This window comes from Periophthalmus magnuspinnatus, chromosome 6 (assembly GCF_009829125.3).
Source record: "Periophthalmus magnuspinnatus isolate fPerMag1 chromosome 6, fPerMag1.2.pri, whole genome shotgun sequence".
NCBI lineage: Eukaryota > Metazoa > Chordata > Actinopteri > Gobiiformes > Gobiidae > Periophthalmus > Periophthalmus magnuspinnatus.
Genome location: NC_047131.1, coordinates 17775195 through 17793341, shown reverse-complemented (window position 1 = coordinate 17793341; position 18147 = coordinate 17775195). Strand labels below are relative to the sequence as shown.

The window sequence follows — 18147 nt, the reverse complement described above, 5'->3', positions numbered from 1 at the left end:
TAGTTTCATTAGAGGGATGCACGCCGATTGTGTTGTGATCGCGCTCGGAAGGGGGAGTGACTTAGCGCAGAGAGCAAAGGGAGGGGGTACTCAGAACAAAAACTGAATTGAAACTTATAAAGCATGGTAATACATTGTTTTCAGCAAATCTAGCATTTTCAAAACAATAGAAGGGAACATGATGACCTAAATATGTTATGTGTTAGCAGTTAACACGCTAGAGAAGTAAAATATGGTAAAATATAAGAAATAAAAATCAGCCTTTATGGATAAATACTGTAGGCTATATATGCCCACAAGTGAGCAGAAAATCTTGCTAAATGACTAGCATTGAACTTAATTAATAGTTAATAGTTTCTAATTGTATTCTCGTTCTACCTCCCTATGCAAGTCCCCATTGTACTGCAGATACAAGAGGTCAAACACAGCCTCTGAAAGCACTGAAGTCGAACTAAAGCTATTAAATTCTTCTTCTTTCATATATTTTCTGTCAGTACAGTGTTCGACTTGTATAGACTAGTATAGACTTGTGTAAACTGTGGTTGTTCATCTTTGGCCAAGGACATTTCTGTGAATAACCAAGAGGCCTGAGGATGAAACTGAATGAAACTGCTAACTTTACATTAGCCGTGAGCAGTAAGTTATAAATACTTGTCTCTGTTGTAGTTAAAGTTTAGTATTGAGGTCACTGCAGCAATAATCTCTAATAGAGTTGACACGATTCTAAAATTTTGATACTAAGGTATAGATTTCTGATACCACGATGATGATAACAACACTTTTTTATTTATTTACAACAATTATTAACAATATAATGTGATTTTCAACATTATCTCAAAGTACTTTCTTTTGTATTTCCATGTGGCCTTATATCTGCGTAATCCGTCGTCCAGCTGGGTTTCACAGTGGTCCATGGGCGTGTACGAGTCTATGTGTCTTATACTTGTTCTGATACAGCTCAAAATCCTTCTAAACCTATTCAAGAAGTTCATTTCTGTCATGTGAATGTGACTTTTTAGTATCGTTACCATTTGATATAAACATCTCATTTCGATGCTAGTTTTTGTATTGATTATTAGTATCTGATTTTTGATACTTTTGACAGCCCTATTCTCTATACTCCTCCCTGGGAAATGGATTTTCTCCCTGTGATTTGATCAAATTTGACTGAATCTATGGATAAACAGTCTACTAATTATTCTCTAATTGTAGCATAGTTGCTCTTTTCTCTATACAATAATATACAGTAGAAAAATATAGTACAGGAAGCAATTAAAATGACATTCAAAAACACATTCACAACATCAGTCAAGCCTCAAATGCAGATCAGTACAGTTCAATCTAAATGCAACTTTGAGCTCATAAAAATCTATTTCCTTTAAAAGCTTTTGTGCTGTACAAATATTGCCGTATTTTTCCTACCCCCTTCTGTCTCTGAAACTACTGCCAAATGTTTTAACTGGTTCCTGGCAGCATTTCCAAGTTCCAACCCAATGAAGGCCTAATAGCCAAAACCAACATACTAGCATTTTTAGCCAGATTCTAGCTAGTACAACTCACACTGATGACTCACCCTACATTATTTGCTGTTCCTTTCCTTGTTGTTTTCCTGCTTCACTTTTCAGAGGAATCTATTTTCTTGGCTCTCATCTCTCTCTCTTTCTCTCTCCTCCGGTCTTTGTCTCGGTGCCAGTTGTAGATTTGGCGTCGAGCGAGGCATTATTTAACATGCGTGGTGCCAAAGTAGCTCTAGTACAGTAACAGACAGGCAGACAGACATATCTTTTATATTCTTCTAATTACCCTCTTCTGCTAATGCCGTAATTATTCCAAGTGTCACAACATTGCCCGATGTGAATGGAAGCGAGAGGAGGCGATACACAGAGCCGAAACACAGGGATGGTCGTTTTGACTGCACCAAAAAGGTTATTCATTATAATGGCACGAACATGTTAGGAGGGAAAATGTGATATCACGAGTTTGTTTTTTTTTATTAAGGGGAGAATTGTAATAACTGTCTGTACTCGTAACAGTCGTGTGTTTTGATTTGTTAGCTACAACAATAATGCTAATAGATCAAAAGGCGAAAGTACTGCAAATATATGTAATGTTAAGTAGGTCACCTTATGGGATATATACAATATCATCATGTCATGTCATATTTAAAGTCATGGCTTGTGTAAAAATACTAAAGCAACATATTTTAATGTCTATGCTTTTCAAATGTTAAAATCCACATGACCCGTCAACATTAATATAATTGACTTTGCTGACTATAATATTTGTTATGGGTTTATGTTCACCATTGTGCACTACGAAAATATTTTTGTGAGTTTGTGTCTACATTTTGTACTGCATTCATTTACTTAAGTATAGATAGAATTGAAACAGTTTTAGTAACTGATTAGGGGTGGGACAAGAGACCATTTCTACCAGACGACACAAGACACCAGATTGGGTTCTCGAGAACAAGACATGATGACATTTAGTCCTACTTTATACTAGATAAATAGTGCGGTTCAGGTCACAGTTTTGGCTCTACTGTTTTTGATATATATTTTTTGATTTTATATTTTATATTTTTGCTGTCATTTCAGCCCTGTTTTTGGCTTCTCGAAAAGATGTAACTCACCAGCATTTAACCCTTTTTAAACTGTGCCAAATGTAAATAAATAGAAAAAAAAATGTCTTGGGAGATCTTGTGATGTAAGCTCTTGTTCCTCCCTTGTATGGATAATAAGAGCAATAATTGTAGAAATAGCAGTAAAAGTAGCACTAGGACTTAAAGGAGTACTTTAACTTGTAACTTGAACATATTTTTTTTTTCCAACTCCTATCCATTACTAGCCAGGTCTGGTGGACACAATCCCTCGCATTATTCAGTCACACACTGCCCAAAATAATTACATATTTAACTATACATTTCCATGTCGCGTTGCGTTCACTTGACTCTCTATGGACATAAAATGATTTGCAAGTCCTGTAGAAAGTGAATCATGCCTTGTAGTTTGTCAGGCTTTGTTGAAATGCTCACTTATTGTCCGCATGTGATGGCAAGCGGGTGCGAGGGAGGCGCGTTGGCTCTCTGGAGGGCCAAAAGGCTAGTGTTAATCATGAGCAGAGCCGAGCGAAAGGAATTAAAACTAATGAAGCCCACCGAGACAAGCCTGTTCGCCGACAATACACCATCTCCGAGGAGCCAAGATGGAGGTTTGTGTGTGTCCCAAGGCATCGTGGGAATTGGAGTTGTAAGTGTCAGGTGTCAGGCAGGAAGCATCGGCAACACCTGTTACTGTGTTTTGTTCATATCTGGGCAAAGAAATGTAACTTCTTAGTTTCCATTACATCATTAAAGTACAAGGCATGGAGGAAGAAATAGATAAATGAATAGATTAAAGGGCCTATATTTTCATTTATTCTACGTAAGACAAAGCTCTTTACATCTGGCATTGAGACTAGTGTTTTTTTTAGCATTTTAGTTAGCATCTTATTTCGATTCAAATTGCAATTTCGATTTGAAACCAATATATCTTGGTCTACTAACTCATATTATAAAAATATGCTAATCTGAGTACAAACTATTTGTAAAAGCCAATAGTTTATGGACAGTGTGGCACATATCCGCATACAAGGCACTGTGTGTGGAAAAAATAAACATGAACAATCTTGAGTGGCTCCAATAACTTTTCTAATTTCATGCTTTTTGTTTTTGCTGTGGATCCTTGAAGAGCACTTGTTTTGTGCAGCTTGTAATTTGGTGAGCATTCTTAGAAATACTTCAGTTGCTAATCATTTAGAGAGGTATTCATTACCATTATTGAAATAAAGGCAGCTGCTTTCCCTTTTTGATTTTACTCGAGCAAAACTTAACCTTCAACTTTGCTTTAAAGGTGCACTATGTAACTTTTCTGCTGGAAGGTCTTGTACCTATTTGTCTTTAATGAGATGTTATCGTCTTGCCTGTTCCGCAGTATGACAGTCAAGTTGCGTTTACTCAGTCACAGGTGTTTGTTCTTACTGTTAGCGGGCTCACCTGGTCTAATGCCATACTGTGGAACATTCCAGGCAAATAATCTTGTTGTCTGTCTGTCAAGCCACATGCAAAATAGTACAACCTAAATGACAATAGCAGGGCCCAAGGTCCATAACGTTGTTTCGTAGTAACCGTGCTTGAACTTGGCTTTTCCCTGTCCCGTGTGTGCAGCTCACCTGTGTAATGGGGCCTTCCACAAACACCTGCAGGACCTGTTCATGCCTCTGGTGGTGCGCTACATCGACCTCATGGAGTCGTCCATCGCTCAGTCCATCCACCGCGGCTTCGAGCAGGAGACGTGGCAGTCCGTCAAGTAAGAACCAAAACACTGTGAACTCGTAGCATTAGCATAGACTCATTAATCAGAGAAGCAATATTGATGATTTTCAGATTCAAATATGATGATGTCATGCTCCCAGATTGGGGCAAGAGCCAGATTTCCCTGTTGAATACATTGTAGTTTGCCGTGAAATGTCCAAAAGATAAATTCACAAATGTTGATCCTGATCATTTCTATTACGGACTAGTTCTACTACTTCTACTACGGACATGGTTCATCGTTACATAATTAGACGGGACTAAGTGAGGGCAGGACTAAGCTTTCAAACTGACACTTGTTCCTCATTCGTGGTTCAATGCACAAAAATATTCTCACCTTATATAATTCTTAAACTTACATATTCAGCTAACAGATCACAACATTTTTATACATATAGAAATACCCAAGCTTCAAAACCACCTTGTAAACAGCTCCAATCTGGCCTATTACTTTCTGCTGTGAAATACCTTCTCCAAATGTAGCAGTCTTTACCCTGCTTCCTGCCTTATACGATGCTTGTTGAAGTGTACTCATCGCCATCGCACAGATCTAAAGGGACAATGAAAGACGAGGCAGCGGCGCGAATCAAGCGGGGTGGCCATTGAACAAAAGCCCGGCTCAATGCGCAGCAAGGACGAACTCCCACAATGCACTGAGAGCCACACTCTTTAACACGACGCCACGCTAATGAAAGAGAAAAGCTTGAAAAGAAGCTAGCCATGACTTTCCGTCTTTTATTGGTGTTTTTTTTCTTTTAATATTTACTTCAGGACAAACAAGTGGCTGCTATTAAACAGTATGCTACCAGTCTGATGCTGTTTCTCCTTTCTTCTTTCTACATTACTTTTTGTTTAATAAATCCACAAAGATCATTGACGAATAATTTAGCAAACGTCCCGCTGCCCAAAGTGCCCAGCCTCCCCCTCACCCTGCCCCAGATGCCCAGCTTCTCTGCCCCCGCCTGGATGGGACCCCTCTGTGAAAACACGTACGTATGACAGGGAGGGTGGTCCGGCAACAGGTCTTCACCAAAGACAATGAACTCAAATAGCAGACATGGGTAGAGTAGCAAATAATCGTAAAAAGTACTCAAGTAAGAATAAAAAAGTATTTGGAGGAGCTATTACTTTTAGTGCAGGGGCGGCACCAGACATTTTTGGCTGGAGGTGCTATGGGGGTGCTAAGTTTTTCAGTGGGGGTGCTCACTTAACATGTTAACTGAGGGTCTTATATGGATGTGAGTGCACTTAAATGAAGTTAGCCCCTGTAGTGATTTATAAAAACTAATATTGAATTATGTTCTTATTGTAGTCTCATTTGAACACTCCATGTTTGCCATTTGAACATTTTTAGTTGAGACTGAATGTGCTATGAAAGTGGGGCAATAATCTTTGGGAGCGCTATGGGGGATGCATTGGGCATTCTAGGCGTGGCTCAGGCCCCCACAAGCCCCCCTCCTGGCACCGCCCCTGATTTACGGACAAAACATGCTCAATCTAATATTTTCAAAGAATATGCTGTGTAAATAAATAGTAGCCACATAAAAGTAAACATAATATATCCCCTTTAAAGGTTATGATCATGATAGATAGTGCCCATTTAAAAGGCATTTTGTTGGATGAGAACCATGTGGAAACAACAGCCTGTGACTATTCCAGGTGTTTCTCTGTTGTGGTTCAACATCAGATCAAGCGAAGGAGCTAAAAGTTAGTCCTGAAACATGTTATTTTCTCACGGTTCAAATTTTGGTACAGGCTCTTTAATATAGTCATATACAGTAGCTCATTACTATTATAAGGACTGTACACAGCATTTTAGATTTAACCATTTCTTCAGAAGAGTCCAGACCTTGGAACGAAATAGTTGTGAAGACCTTCAGCCTTGCCAGCCAATTAAATCTATATTTTGTGCACCATCCTTTGGACCGACCCCGCCATCTTGTCCTTTTCTTATTGTCTATTTATCAAACTTCCTGCATGAACTCACAGCCATGTTTTTTTTTCAGTTTGTTTTCATAATTGCATCCAAATCATTTAGCGCTCATCAGCATCTTAATTTAAGTCTTAACATCGACGTTGGCCCTGCATTTTCAGAACATTTTTGTAATGTGTCAAATTGAAAATGTCTTTTCAAAATAACTTTATTTCTCTATTTCAGCCTGCAAGGAATAAATCTACCTGACATCTTGTAAGTTAAAGTCCTTTTTTCATCAGCGCGATTCTGCCTCATCTTCACCTTCACATTGGGTCAATTAACATTGTGAATAATCTGAAGCTAACCAATGCTCCTGTCTGTCAGATAAATGTCTTTCAGTTCTATATCTTCAGAGTAATCCATTTTCTATAATATGCCGAGTTTTCCACTTTGACACCGATGCTCAGATGATGCTTTGTCAGTGTCAACTACCGTACCAACTTGTAGTCATTTGGTCCACCATTTAAATTTGTGTTTGTGTCTTGTAAATATGTCCAAATGAAAGGAGAACTATGCGTTTTTAAAGTATGGTGTACATTTTTGTGTAAACTCAACTTCACTGTATCAGAATCTTAAATGCCATTTCATGCCAAACTATATCAAATGAGGTTAGATGTTTTAACACACTACGAGTGCAGTAATCAAAAAAGAATTGTAAGTAAGTAGGTGTTCGACTTCAATGATGGAAAAACAGAACATTCTTTTGAATCATACGCATTAGAACAGGCTTATTCAACTTGCAACCTCGGGACCATCTGTCATGTTTACTGGTTGTGTCTTGGTTTGAAGCTTGTTTCATTCTGGGTTAGTTCTGGTTTAGTATGGTTTAGTCCTACTTTTTTCATCCTGATTGGTTGGTGCGAGTCTAGATCTTATTAAATACTGGTTTAGCAATTTGGCAGAGCAATGTTGTTAAAGTGTTTTGTATGTTAGTGACTATAGTAGCTGTTGTTATATTATCAAGTTATTTTGTACAACCCCAAATTGAGTTGGAAAAAAAAAAAAAGGTGGTGGTGTGTCGTGCACCTATCCAGCCATGGCTCTCGAGAATATTAAGTTGAAAAGCTCTGTATTAGAATGATTAGACATGCCATGCAAACAGTAACTCTACACCAAGGTAGTCAGGGAACTTTTAAGAATCCTAGAGCCATTCCCCTATGTATTTTAAGTTCTGTTATTAAAAAACCCAAAACCCAAAAATGCTAATTCTAAATCGTCAAGACAGTTTTTGCTAGTACCGACCCATCGACCACATTTATGTGAGGTCCAAGCATAGGCTAATTAAAAATCAACATATCCCCTTTGCCGTCTAATTGTCGCTAACAGTTGGTGCGATAAACTATAGAGCTGGGACTTTTGGCCCTTTTATGGAAATCTTATGGATCTATTCATGTCAAAGAGCAATTCAAAAGACTTGCTCTTTTTATATTTATTTATATGAAAGAAGCCAATATGAGAACTCATTTTATCTACCAGCTAATCACAGAGAAAAATGACCAAGACTCAGATTTGTTTAAAATGGTTCAAACTGAAAATGGATGTGTGTTTACCCTTTGGAATTATGCATAAGCTAATCCAAATAAAATGTTGCACTACTATAATAATTATTGATAAAAATGTGTTATGTTTAGTGTTAATTAGTATAAAATGGTATACAAGTTAGACAAAAAGATTTGGTTCTTTTAGCAAATGAGATCCGGTTCCAACCACTCATGTTAAGGAACGTTTCCAAAGAACCAGCTTGTTCATGAACGTCTCACCACTATTAAACTGGCATCTGAGCTAAAGGATAATATAGAGATTTTAGATTTTGTGTGGGTCTGTCTTATATTGACAACATAGCTTTAAAGTCTTTTCTTGTTGGTGTTTTTTCAAGATTTTTTTTTTTTTTTTTTTTGGGTGGATAGCTTAATTTTTATTGGACATATGAAATAAACTCAGGAATCAAACTCAAGATCAAATGCCAGGGCCACAGAGCAAGACTACGAAAACTGCTAACTGCTAACCATTCTAGCTCGCAAAATCACTTGTAAGCAATGTTTGCCAAGCGACAGTGATTTCTCCCTTTGATCCTGCTTGTGTTTTCTTGTGTCTATCAGCGTGAAACGATAGAACTGGCAGCGTTGGTGGCCATGTTGGAAAGGGTGGGGATTGGGGGGGGGGGTCAGTGACGGTTTAGGGGGTCCCAGGAGGCTTGCGGAGGGTGCGTTTCTTAAAAAGGCTCCCTCTGTAATCTTTCTCACTGTGCACTGTCGCTATACCTCACTCTCCTCCGCTCCTATCGCCCAGTGAAAAAAAAAAAGGGGGAAAAAAACTAGAGCAGAAATCTGGCACTTCGTTAGCAAGCACAGACGGGCGAGTGGGACTGTCCAGATCTCCTGGGACTAGGACAGAGAGGAGCACCACTAATTAGACAAGAGGGGGATAGCCACAAGAGCGTCTAATTGCAACACACAGACAGACGTGAGCCCAAAGCTTGTGCTGTCATCCTGCGCGCAGCACTTTTGGTGAGGTAACAGTCTTTTAAAGGCGAAGTGAGAAAAGTGAGGGAGGGAGTGGAGATTTTTCCCCTTCCCATCGGAGTAGTGGGTGTCAGTCTAAAGCAGAGTCGCTGTACACTTGGAAGTCAGGGGAGAGGGGTGTTGCCGTGTGTTGCTGTGTCACCTTTAAACTAGTCTGAGAAATGTCCATCTGTGATCAGGTGGAAAAAACAAATACTTTTGAGTAGGTTATTTGATATTTATGATGGCAATAATAATGAAAACACTAGCCTACATTTTGAACAATTTCCTTATTGTGCACTAGGTAACATTTTTGGTTGAGGGTCCGCCACCTGTTCCCACGGAGATGATTTTGCGTTGAAATATTACACAGAATGACATTAAACGACATTAAACGTATCTATTTCCAAGCAGATTACTCCAACAGGGCAACATAAATTGTATATTCGGAACTGTGTAAATGCAGGATAAGTGTAATGCGACTCTGTGTAACATTAATGACAAGTGCATCTCCATGGATACAAGCAGGTGGCTCATAGACTGTATAAAGAGTGGACTAAGGGAGTGTGACGTCACCCGTAGACTCCAGCCAAATGAAACTCGTGGAGGCTAGCAGTTATAGGGGCAAATTTGGAGCCAACTTCCGTATTTGTATTTCCCACCACGAGTATCATAGCAACCAAAGAGCCAATTCAGAAAGAGGCTGATGAAGGTAACGCCCCTTCCCGCCCGCACCGCTGGTTTAGGATGGAGTGGGAGCTTAGCAACGCTGCCAATCCAACCTGTTGCTAACGGTAGCGGGCGTGTCCTCGGGGAAAGAAGGCGCTTGATTTGTCTGTTATTAATGTTTATATATTGATTTACAGACACAGTAGCGAAATAAAAATACCAGGATCATGTAGAGCGGGTTAATACGAACATTTTAAGACCAAAATGACAAGGCTTACTGCAGCAGTTACAGAAAACAGTTACGTAGTGAGTGCTTCTTAAATTATATCCTACATGATGCCGATGAATACATGCTGTATCTAGTAAATCCTCTGTCCTTTAGCCGACCATCACCACTTTTTATACAATGTAATTTTAAAGACATGTGACACTTCCGATAAACATCAAGATAGTTCTAAAAGTATTCGGGATTCGGGGCTATTCCAGATTTTGTTCTGTTTATTTATGTTCTTCTGTATTACCTAGTCAAATGGGTGTCCAGTGTCAATGCTAAAAGTAGTAGTACTAGTTGATTAGTATGCAGGTATTATCATAACTTCTCAATTAGCTTGTTGACTCTATGATATGTCTATGGTGTCGAAGTCACTTCTCTCGTGAACTGAGCGGTATTGAGCGGTAACAGTAAGGTCAGCAGTTGGGAGGCTGGTGCTTTTTGTATTGGAACAATCACAACAGTAGTAGTAGATGTAGTTGTAGTTTTATTAGTAGTGTTAGTAATGCGTCTTTTATGGTCCACTTGTACAAATATAATGCTATGAGTTATCTTCTACTTGAAAACAGTTTGAACAATAAATGTGTTTGCTGCACCGAGTATCTTTCGAGTGTTATGTCATTGAGTCGGACTTGTTTGTGCCGTAAAGGACCATTTAACACCTGTTGATAAGCTATGAATGTATCTATTTACATATTTGGTTCAAAACACATTTTATCAGCTTGGATAGCAAAGCCTGTCATCATTGTCTGTCACCTTCCATTAGTGGGAAGCATGACATTTTTGTAGATTTTTTTTTTTTTTTTTTTTTTTTTTTTTTGAGGTTTCTACCATGTTATAACGTTTTCCCTCCTCAAAAACATGCCTGAACAGGTTTTAGATGTTATCCATGCATGTTTCAGTAATTTAGTGATCTCTTCAGGTCCTACTCGAACCCTACTTATGTTTAGCTATAATATTCTTTACAATACTCGTCCATTCTCCATAAATATTCAAAATCATGATACAAAACAACACAACGAGACAAACGTGATGCAATGTGCGATAATTGAATTCGCAGGATGCACGCTATTTGTGTTGTGATAGCTCTCTGAAAGGGGGTGACTTAGCACAGAGAGCAAAGGGAGGGGAGACTCAGCATGTAAGAAAAAAAAGGGAAATCTATCAAATATATTAATATGTTGTTTTCAGACAATATAGCATTTTCAAAACAATAAACGCATGATGATGATCTAAATATGTTGTGTTAGCAGTTACTACCCCATAGAGGTAAAATGGCACCTCTTTAAGCATTGTTGTTTTATTTTCATTCCACCCACTGATTTTATGTTGCTATGTTGTTGTATTTGTTTTGCTCAAATGTGAGTTAATCTCTGTTAATTGCTTGTCATAATTCATTTGCAGAGAGGAGCAGAGAGCAGTCCATGGTCTTGTCATTTTCAAATTGTTATTTCTTATGTGTAATTCTTTACCACACAAGTCCAGTGAAGTGAAGTGTGATCAAATATTCAAGCTAATCATTTATATTATTTAAGGTTCATTATCATATTTATTAGAGTCATATCAACAAGAGACATATGACCTACTCAGCCCCATCTCATTTGTACAGTGATGATGTCTTAACTTCACTTCTGGGTCCAATGGAATTCTAGCCTCATTTACTACAGTGGCATTTTGGATGATTTCTACCCAAGGTTTTGTACAGTGCTGTTTTAAAATGCGTAGCTGTTTACTTTAGTTTTCCTTTGGACATTATAAATCTAAGCCTAAAAAAAATAAATGCTTATCCTCAATTCTGTTGGCTGGCATTTTTAAATATTGTGATATCATTTAAAATCCAGCATTATAAAGCCATTCCACTTGATCACACTTATTCGTAAATATTGAGTTTTGCTCTGCACTTTTGTCTTCACAGCAATGGTACAGCCACGTCAGAAGACTTGTTCTGGAAGCTGGATGCTCTGCAGATGTTTGTGATGGACCTGCACTGGCCTGAGCCTGAGTTTGCCAAACACCTGGAGCAGAGACTGAAGCTGATGGCCAGCGACATGATGGAGGCCTGTGTCAAGAGGTCAGACACATGTACAGATAAGACATAAGTCATTCAAATTATTATGGAGTGAGAGTCTGTGTTTAGTAATTTGTCAATTTGACAATTTAATTCATACTTTAATAGCAAATAATACTATTAGTGTTATTTATGTTTGTTCTTTCTTTGTAGAACCAAGTCAGCGTTTGACTCAAAGATGCAGAAGTCCAGTAAGACCACAGATTTCCGGGTGCCTCTCTCGGTCTGCACCATGTTTAATGTGCTGATGGACGCCAAGAAGCAGTGCTCCAAGCTCTGTGTGCTGGACATGGGCCAGGAGGTAGGTACACTAACATAACACTGCACTACTGCACATCAGAGTAGTGGTACTCTGTGGTGGTCAGTACTTTGATGTACAGTACATGTTTCACCTGACATCCCCCTGCTGCATTTGCAGCTATAGAGAAAAGGCTGTAAAATGCTTAAGTGGCTGCTCTGAGAAGTTTTTGAGGTTCAAGACTAAAACCAAGTTCAAACTGTAATATGTGATGTCTTCATACAATAATGCAGAATGCACAAGTGTTTCACTCAGACACTTGCTTTAGCATGTAAAGTGTTGACTGAGTGGGTCCAGCGCACCTCTCTGTGTTAAATCTGTGGTCCTTGGTCAGTCTGGGAGAGCCTGCTAAAGCCTGAAGTTGAGTTTTCTTTTCCGGCTTGCTGCTGGAGGTCACAGCTCTGTCAAAGCTGCGCTGAAAGCCTGCACGCTGAGTTCAGGTGTATTTGTATTCACTGCAAACAGCCCAGCGCTCCACTGGCTGTTAAATGGATGACCATAAAGCGCCTCGGCTGTAGCCTTGGCGCCGCTGAGAGCCAACCCTTGGCCAATGTCGTCTTGACAGAGAGCTAAGCTCGCTGTTCTCTTAACCCTCACTCCACTGCTCACCGAGTCGGCCTGATCAATTATTCTGCTGAGACCTCCAGACCAGAACTAGCACAAACTGGTGCCACAAGAGCTGTGTACAACCAGTGAGAGGGGGAGCTTATGTCAGTTTTACTCGCATGTACAGGCTATAGCTATAGCTACAAACAAAGTTTGTCCTTGTGTGTCCGTAGTTTAACACTTCAATGCTATTTTGATAACATGGGAGAGGACATAAATGGCTTTTAGATTTTGACTTAGTTTGAATTTAATAGCGCACAATGGCTCCTAGAACTAGTCCAGTTCATTTGAACCCAACTTTAAAGTTTGAGGTTCTCATTGTCACACATTTAATATATAGGACAGTTCTACTAAAAGCATAAATTACACTGATGAAATATGGGATTAGAATTGGTAGTTTACTACAAAACAAAACTCACTCTTTGGTTGAGTTGAGGGAAGTCCGTAAAATTAAAGTACTGTTTCCATGTGAGCTGTATACTTTTAATAACAGATTTTATGCAGTACACCATGCTATTTTTATCCAGAGATGTTTTTATGCTAATTAAATCCTATCATGATTAGACAGTTATTCAATAGATAAACAAGAAAACTGAACTGCCAGAGGAAAAAAAAAAAAAATCTCTAACTTAAACTCAGTTTTGTACTCAAAGTTGTTTTACATTGGTAATTGCAGCAGAGTTAAGTTTAGCTGTAATGAGTTGCTAGAGCGGAGCTGTTTTTTAATTGAAATTGCATATTTTACAGCCTGGCAACCATGTCAAGAGAATAATTTTTATATTAATCCATGACTAAATCTGAAGCCATGACTAATGATTTAATTAAACTGTCTGTAAATCTGGTTATTTTTTATCCTAGAAAAAAAAAAATGTGATGGCTGCCTCATATTCATCAGACAGCAGCAAAATACCTAAATTAAACTGTATCTAGTCTAGCCGCCATTATCATACTGAGAGATACTATGTTAAGGAATTGTCATTTACTATTAAAGATACACCGTGTAACCTTTTCTGTTGGAGTGTCTATTTGTCTCCATGGAGATGTCATTATTTTGCCTGGAATGTTTCACAGCATAGCATTAAACGTATCTATCTTTCTTCATGGAGCAGCAGAGTGTATTTAGTGTGTATGACAGGTTAGACTACACATTTCACTAAAACAAAGATTTTTACTAAAAATACTAACTTTTCTGTATTTTTTGTTTGCATTTCTTTATATATTTTATATTTTACAATGCGTTCCTTGTGCCTAAATTCTCTGCTTTATGGGACAAATGGAAGGTAGAGGGATTCAGTTTTAGAGCTATTTCCCCACAAACTGCCACCTAACTGATGTAAACTATGATAAATATTTGCTGTACTATCCCACCAAACCAAGCCTGAATTAGAAAAACTCGAAAACCTGTCATATGTACTTTAAGCAGCTGTATTTGAATAAATGCAAGACGAGTGTAATGCCATACTGTGAAACCTCCAGGCAAGCAATACATCTCCATGCAGTCAAGTAAGTGACGAAAGAAGTTATATTGCGTCTTTAAGGGCTATAAATTATACCTCATGTTGATCTATAATTGCCAGACTATTAAGTGTTATGTTTTAACAAATTAATTAAAAGTACATATTTACTGCTTGTACATTTTAATAAAGATATTATTTTTATTAATATGTTTTAATTAATTACTGTTAACTGTTATATGCTTTTAATTAAAGTGTATGATTTTTTTTTTTTCTTGTATTCATGAAGTAGACTTTCATAGGCATTAGTTAGAATCAGATTTTTGATACTTCTGACGACCCTGATACTAAAACTGAAACTACTGGAACCATGTCGCTGAAAAACTAGATACTCATTTGAGCAGGTATCGATACATAGACGCATAGACTAGTTTAAGCCCATTATATTGTCTAAATAGTGTTTTTACTGTCATCATGGTATTGATATTGCAATGTCTTAGTATCAAAATCGGCTTTGAAATGTCAGTATCGTGCCCACACTAATAGACATCCATACTGAATTTGAAAATGTATTTATTTTATACCCACAGGATTCCCAACAATGTCATAAATGAATGAAATGCGTAGCTATGGTAACAAATTCCCTTATATTGAACTGCTGTCTTTACATTCCCAGTACATTTGTGTATGCATTAGTCCTGGTGTTAATTTGACCTGTTGCCTCTCTCTCTCTGTTGCATGTGGCCCTCCCCGCATGTCCATATGTCTCATACCCGTCATTGTTTGAATCCAGACTGACAAACAATGGGTAAGTGCTCCAGGCTTATCATGGTTTTCTCCTCAATACCACGTTTTCAGCATAACAAATTACAATACGTTTGATTTCATTCACATTTTGATTATTAAAGGAACTGTTCATGTTCAAACCAAATATAGCTTTAGCTGATTATAAATGCAACACTGACTTACTATTAATTTGCGAAAACATTGGATATGATGGACAAGTTATTTGTTATAATTTGCTGTTTTGGTTCTCAACTCTCCAATCAGAAAGCAGAATGAGCCTCACATTCTCGTATTTGGTTTGCTACTTACAATTCAAGCAGACCTATTATACAGAATAGACTTTTCTGAGTTTTTTTTTACCATGTTACAGTTGATTTCCCTTCTCATTTACCCTCTCGAAGTTGTTTTTGAAGTGGTTTGTGCATGTTTCAATCTTTAATCTCTTATTTTCAAGGCGCCATATTGCTGATCAACCCCTGTTTTCACCTCCACCGGCGCCCACTGCTTTTTCTCCAATTTTATTTCCTTAATCAATGACACGCGTAGGATTCAGAGCGACAGCCCGACAGCTCCACGGCTTTTTGTTGCGATGACGTTTACGGCGACTTCAGCTCCCATTGGGCCACCGCAGTTTTCTAACGCAGACGTCAGCAGCCTCGTTTCTTTTATTGAGTCGTTTTAGATGAATATTATGATTTAAAATGTGGAAATTACAACATAATGATCCAGGAGTGTCACAGATTATAGCAGACACATGCACAATAAGTCTTTTTTTAAATCCAGTTGGTTTAAACCTAAAATGACTCTCTGATCTGAAATGTCACTACCTTTTTTTTCAACCAATCAGAAGCAGGATACTTACAGTTCGTTTAAGTTTATTGCAGCTCATTGGCATCATTTGACTGTACACTTTTGCTTGAAATGTGTTGTGGTGGATGTTGGCTAAAGGTAAAGTATAACACAGCAATATAAGATTAGATTAGAAAGGAGGATATAATCACGGCACCAAAAGCATTTTTATTTTTTTTTGTTATAAACTACATATATCAGCATTTTACTTTTTACTAATGTTATATTGATCCTATGTGAGCAGAAGCCTACAATTATAAAGAATCACAAATAAGTATAGGGAGGTGGGTGGGGATACATTTTTTGAACACTCAAGCCTCAAATCGAAGATGAGGTTTACTCAGAATCACTCAAAATACAACACAGATTAACCTAATAATGACGGAAAACTAGTATTACATGGTTAAAAGTTTGTAGTTCATTTTGCATTAGGGCTGCAAGATTAGTTTGAAATTGCAATTTGAATGGATGCAATGCTGCAGTTTTTTAAGTACCCTAATTTCTATACTTTCTTATTCTGCCTAAAAACTATAAACCGTGTAGTTGATATCTGAGATGTTCTGAAATGTGATTCTTATATATATATTCCAGACATGTTTTAAATGTAAACTTTGAATATTTTGCATAATACAACTGTCTTAAAGTCAAATCATAATACAGCTGACAGCCGGCATAGACGCACAGATATTTAAAATGAAAACTATATCTTGTCCAAGTATCATTTTCGTCGCTCTTTCCCCACTTTTTTTTTTCACTCCAAATATATCCTGCTGACCCTTTCTATCTCGCGTGTCCCTCTGCCCCCTTTGCCCCCTCTGCCCCCTCCGTCCCCTCTGCACCCTCTGCTCTCTGCCCGGGCCACAGTGCACCCAGTGAAGCACACATTTGATAGCACAGCCTCTATAAGTGCATCCCAGCGCAGTGCCCAGTCCCAGGGGCCGGGCCGGGTCAAACGCACAGCCAACAATCTGTACTTGATCATTTTAGGTGGAAAACTCTCACGATTCCAACGCGGCCCAACGAATACACACAAATGAAGGAGTGGTTTATTTGTTTTAAGAATGATTTTGAGAACGATACATTTGCTGCTATGCTTATTGTGAGTTTATAGATTAGATTTTTTGCATCCATTGTGAATAATATAAAAAGAGGACACAGTTTGTTTCTTTGACCTAAACTCTGGTACATAGAAGTATAGCTATATTTTTTATCAACTTTTTTATTAACTTTATAAACATTTAGTGCATACTTTGATGAACCTGTCTTAGTTGTTATATTTTGCCACATACTATTCCTATTGTACTTTGTTTTTTAACTACTTTTATCAGTGGATTCAGGGAGTGTGTTGTTTATATGAAAAGAAAACACAAACTCTTTCATGAAATAATCTGGTAATCAGAGATGAGTACAATAGAGTAGTCAAAAACGGTACACAAGTAAGAGTACTGTGCCTTCAAAATAATTTTACTCAAGTAGAAGTACAAAGTAGAGGTCTGTGATATTGCTCAAGTATGAGTAAAAAGTATTTGGGAAAAGTGTGAGTAACTAGGATTTGTGAGTTAGAATAATCTGAATGACAACACATCAAATGCCCAGAAAATACACCATTTAAATGAACAAGTTTACAACTAACTCACAAAGGGAAGAGTAACCACAACTTTTACTTGAGTAAGAGTACCATCTCAAAAATTATTAATCAAAAAGGCAAAAGTGTGGTGCTAGAAAACTATTCCAAGTACAAATTCCCTAAAAGTTCCTCAAGTAAATGTAACAATACCATCCATATGCTTTGTTATAAGGCATTTCATATCTAATGCATTGGGTTTTTGCATTTTTTGCAGATTCAAAGACACGTTACCTGCCCATATTAACTATACTATCAAACATTCAACAAATATTGCTCCAGTTTGAAGTTTGAGAAGTTTATCTTTGGTGAAAATAGCATCACTTTAGTTTGCCTTCAATTGTCCCCCTTCAAAAACAGCCAACACTGCTGAAGTAGCCTCAACTCAGCTTCCATATAAATGTTTTTCAAACCAATAATTGTCCTTTTCACATGTGGCAAAGACTGAACAACCTCTCTGCGTTCCCTCGCTTTTCTACCGGGGTCAGAAAAGCCATCCAAAAGCGCGTTAATTGAGACAAGAAGTGGGCAAAAACAGCTCTCAAGAATGGCCAGGAAGATTTGAAAAGTGAACTGCCATTTTGTGGTTTAAAAAGGGGTCTGAAAAAAATTGGGACTGGCGACGCTGACCTCCCCCGACCTGCAATTTGTCAGCGATCTCGCGCTTTGTTGATGGAAATTTTTTAATTTGGGGG

General features: G+C 38.0%; 1 protein-coding gene across 1 annotated transcript in view; it reads left to right on the top strand.

Annotated features, from left to right (window-relative positions):
* cadps2 (Ca++-dependent secretion activator 2) overlaps positions 1 to 18147 on the top strand; it is a 244053-nt gene that overhangs the window by 197640 nt on the left and 28266 nt on the right. The window contains exons 19-24 of the mRNA XM_055222491.1: positions 4205 to 4346; positions 5221 to 5340; positions 6510 to 6539; positions 11683 to 11838; positions 11989 to 12136; positions 14987 to 15001. Coding sequence (XP_055078466.1) covers positions 4205 to 4346; positions 5221 to 5340; positions 6510 to 6539; positions 11683 to 11838; positions 11989 to 12136; positions 14987 to 15001 — 611 coding nt within the window. The remainder of the gene's footprint in view (positions 1 to 4204; positions 4347 to 5220; positions 5341 to 6509; positions 6540 to 11682; positions 11839 to 11988; positions 12137 to 14986; positions 15002 to 18147) is intronic.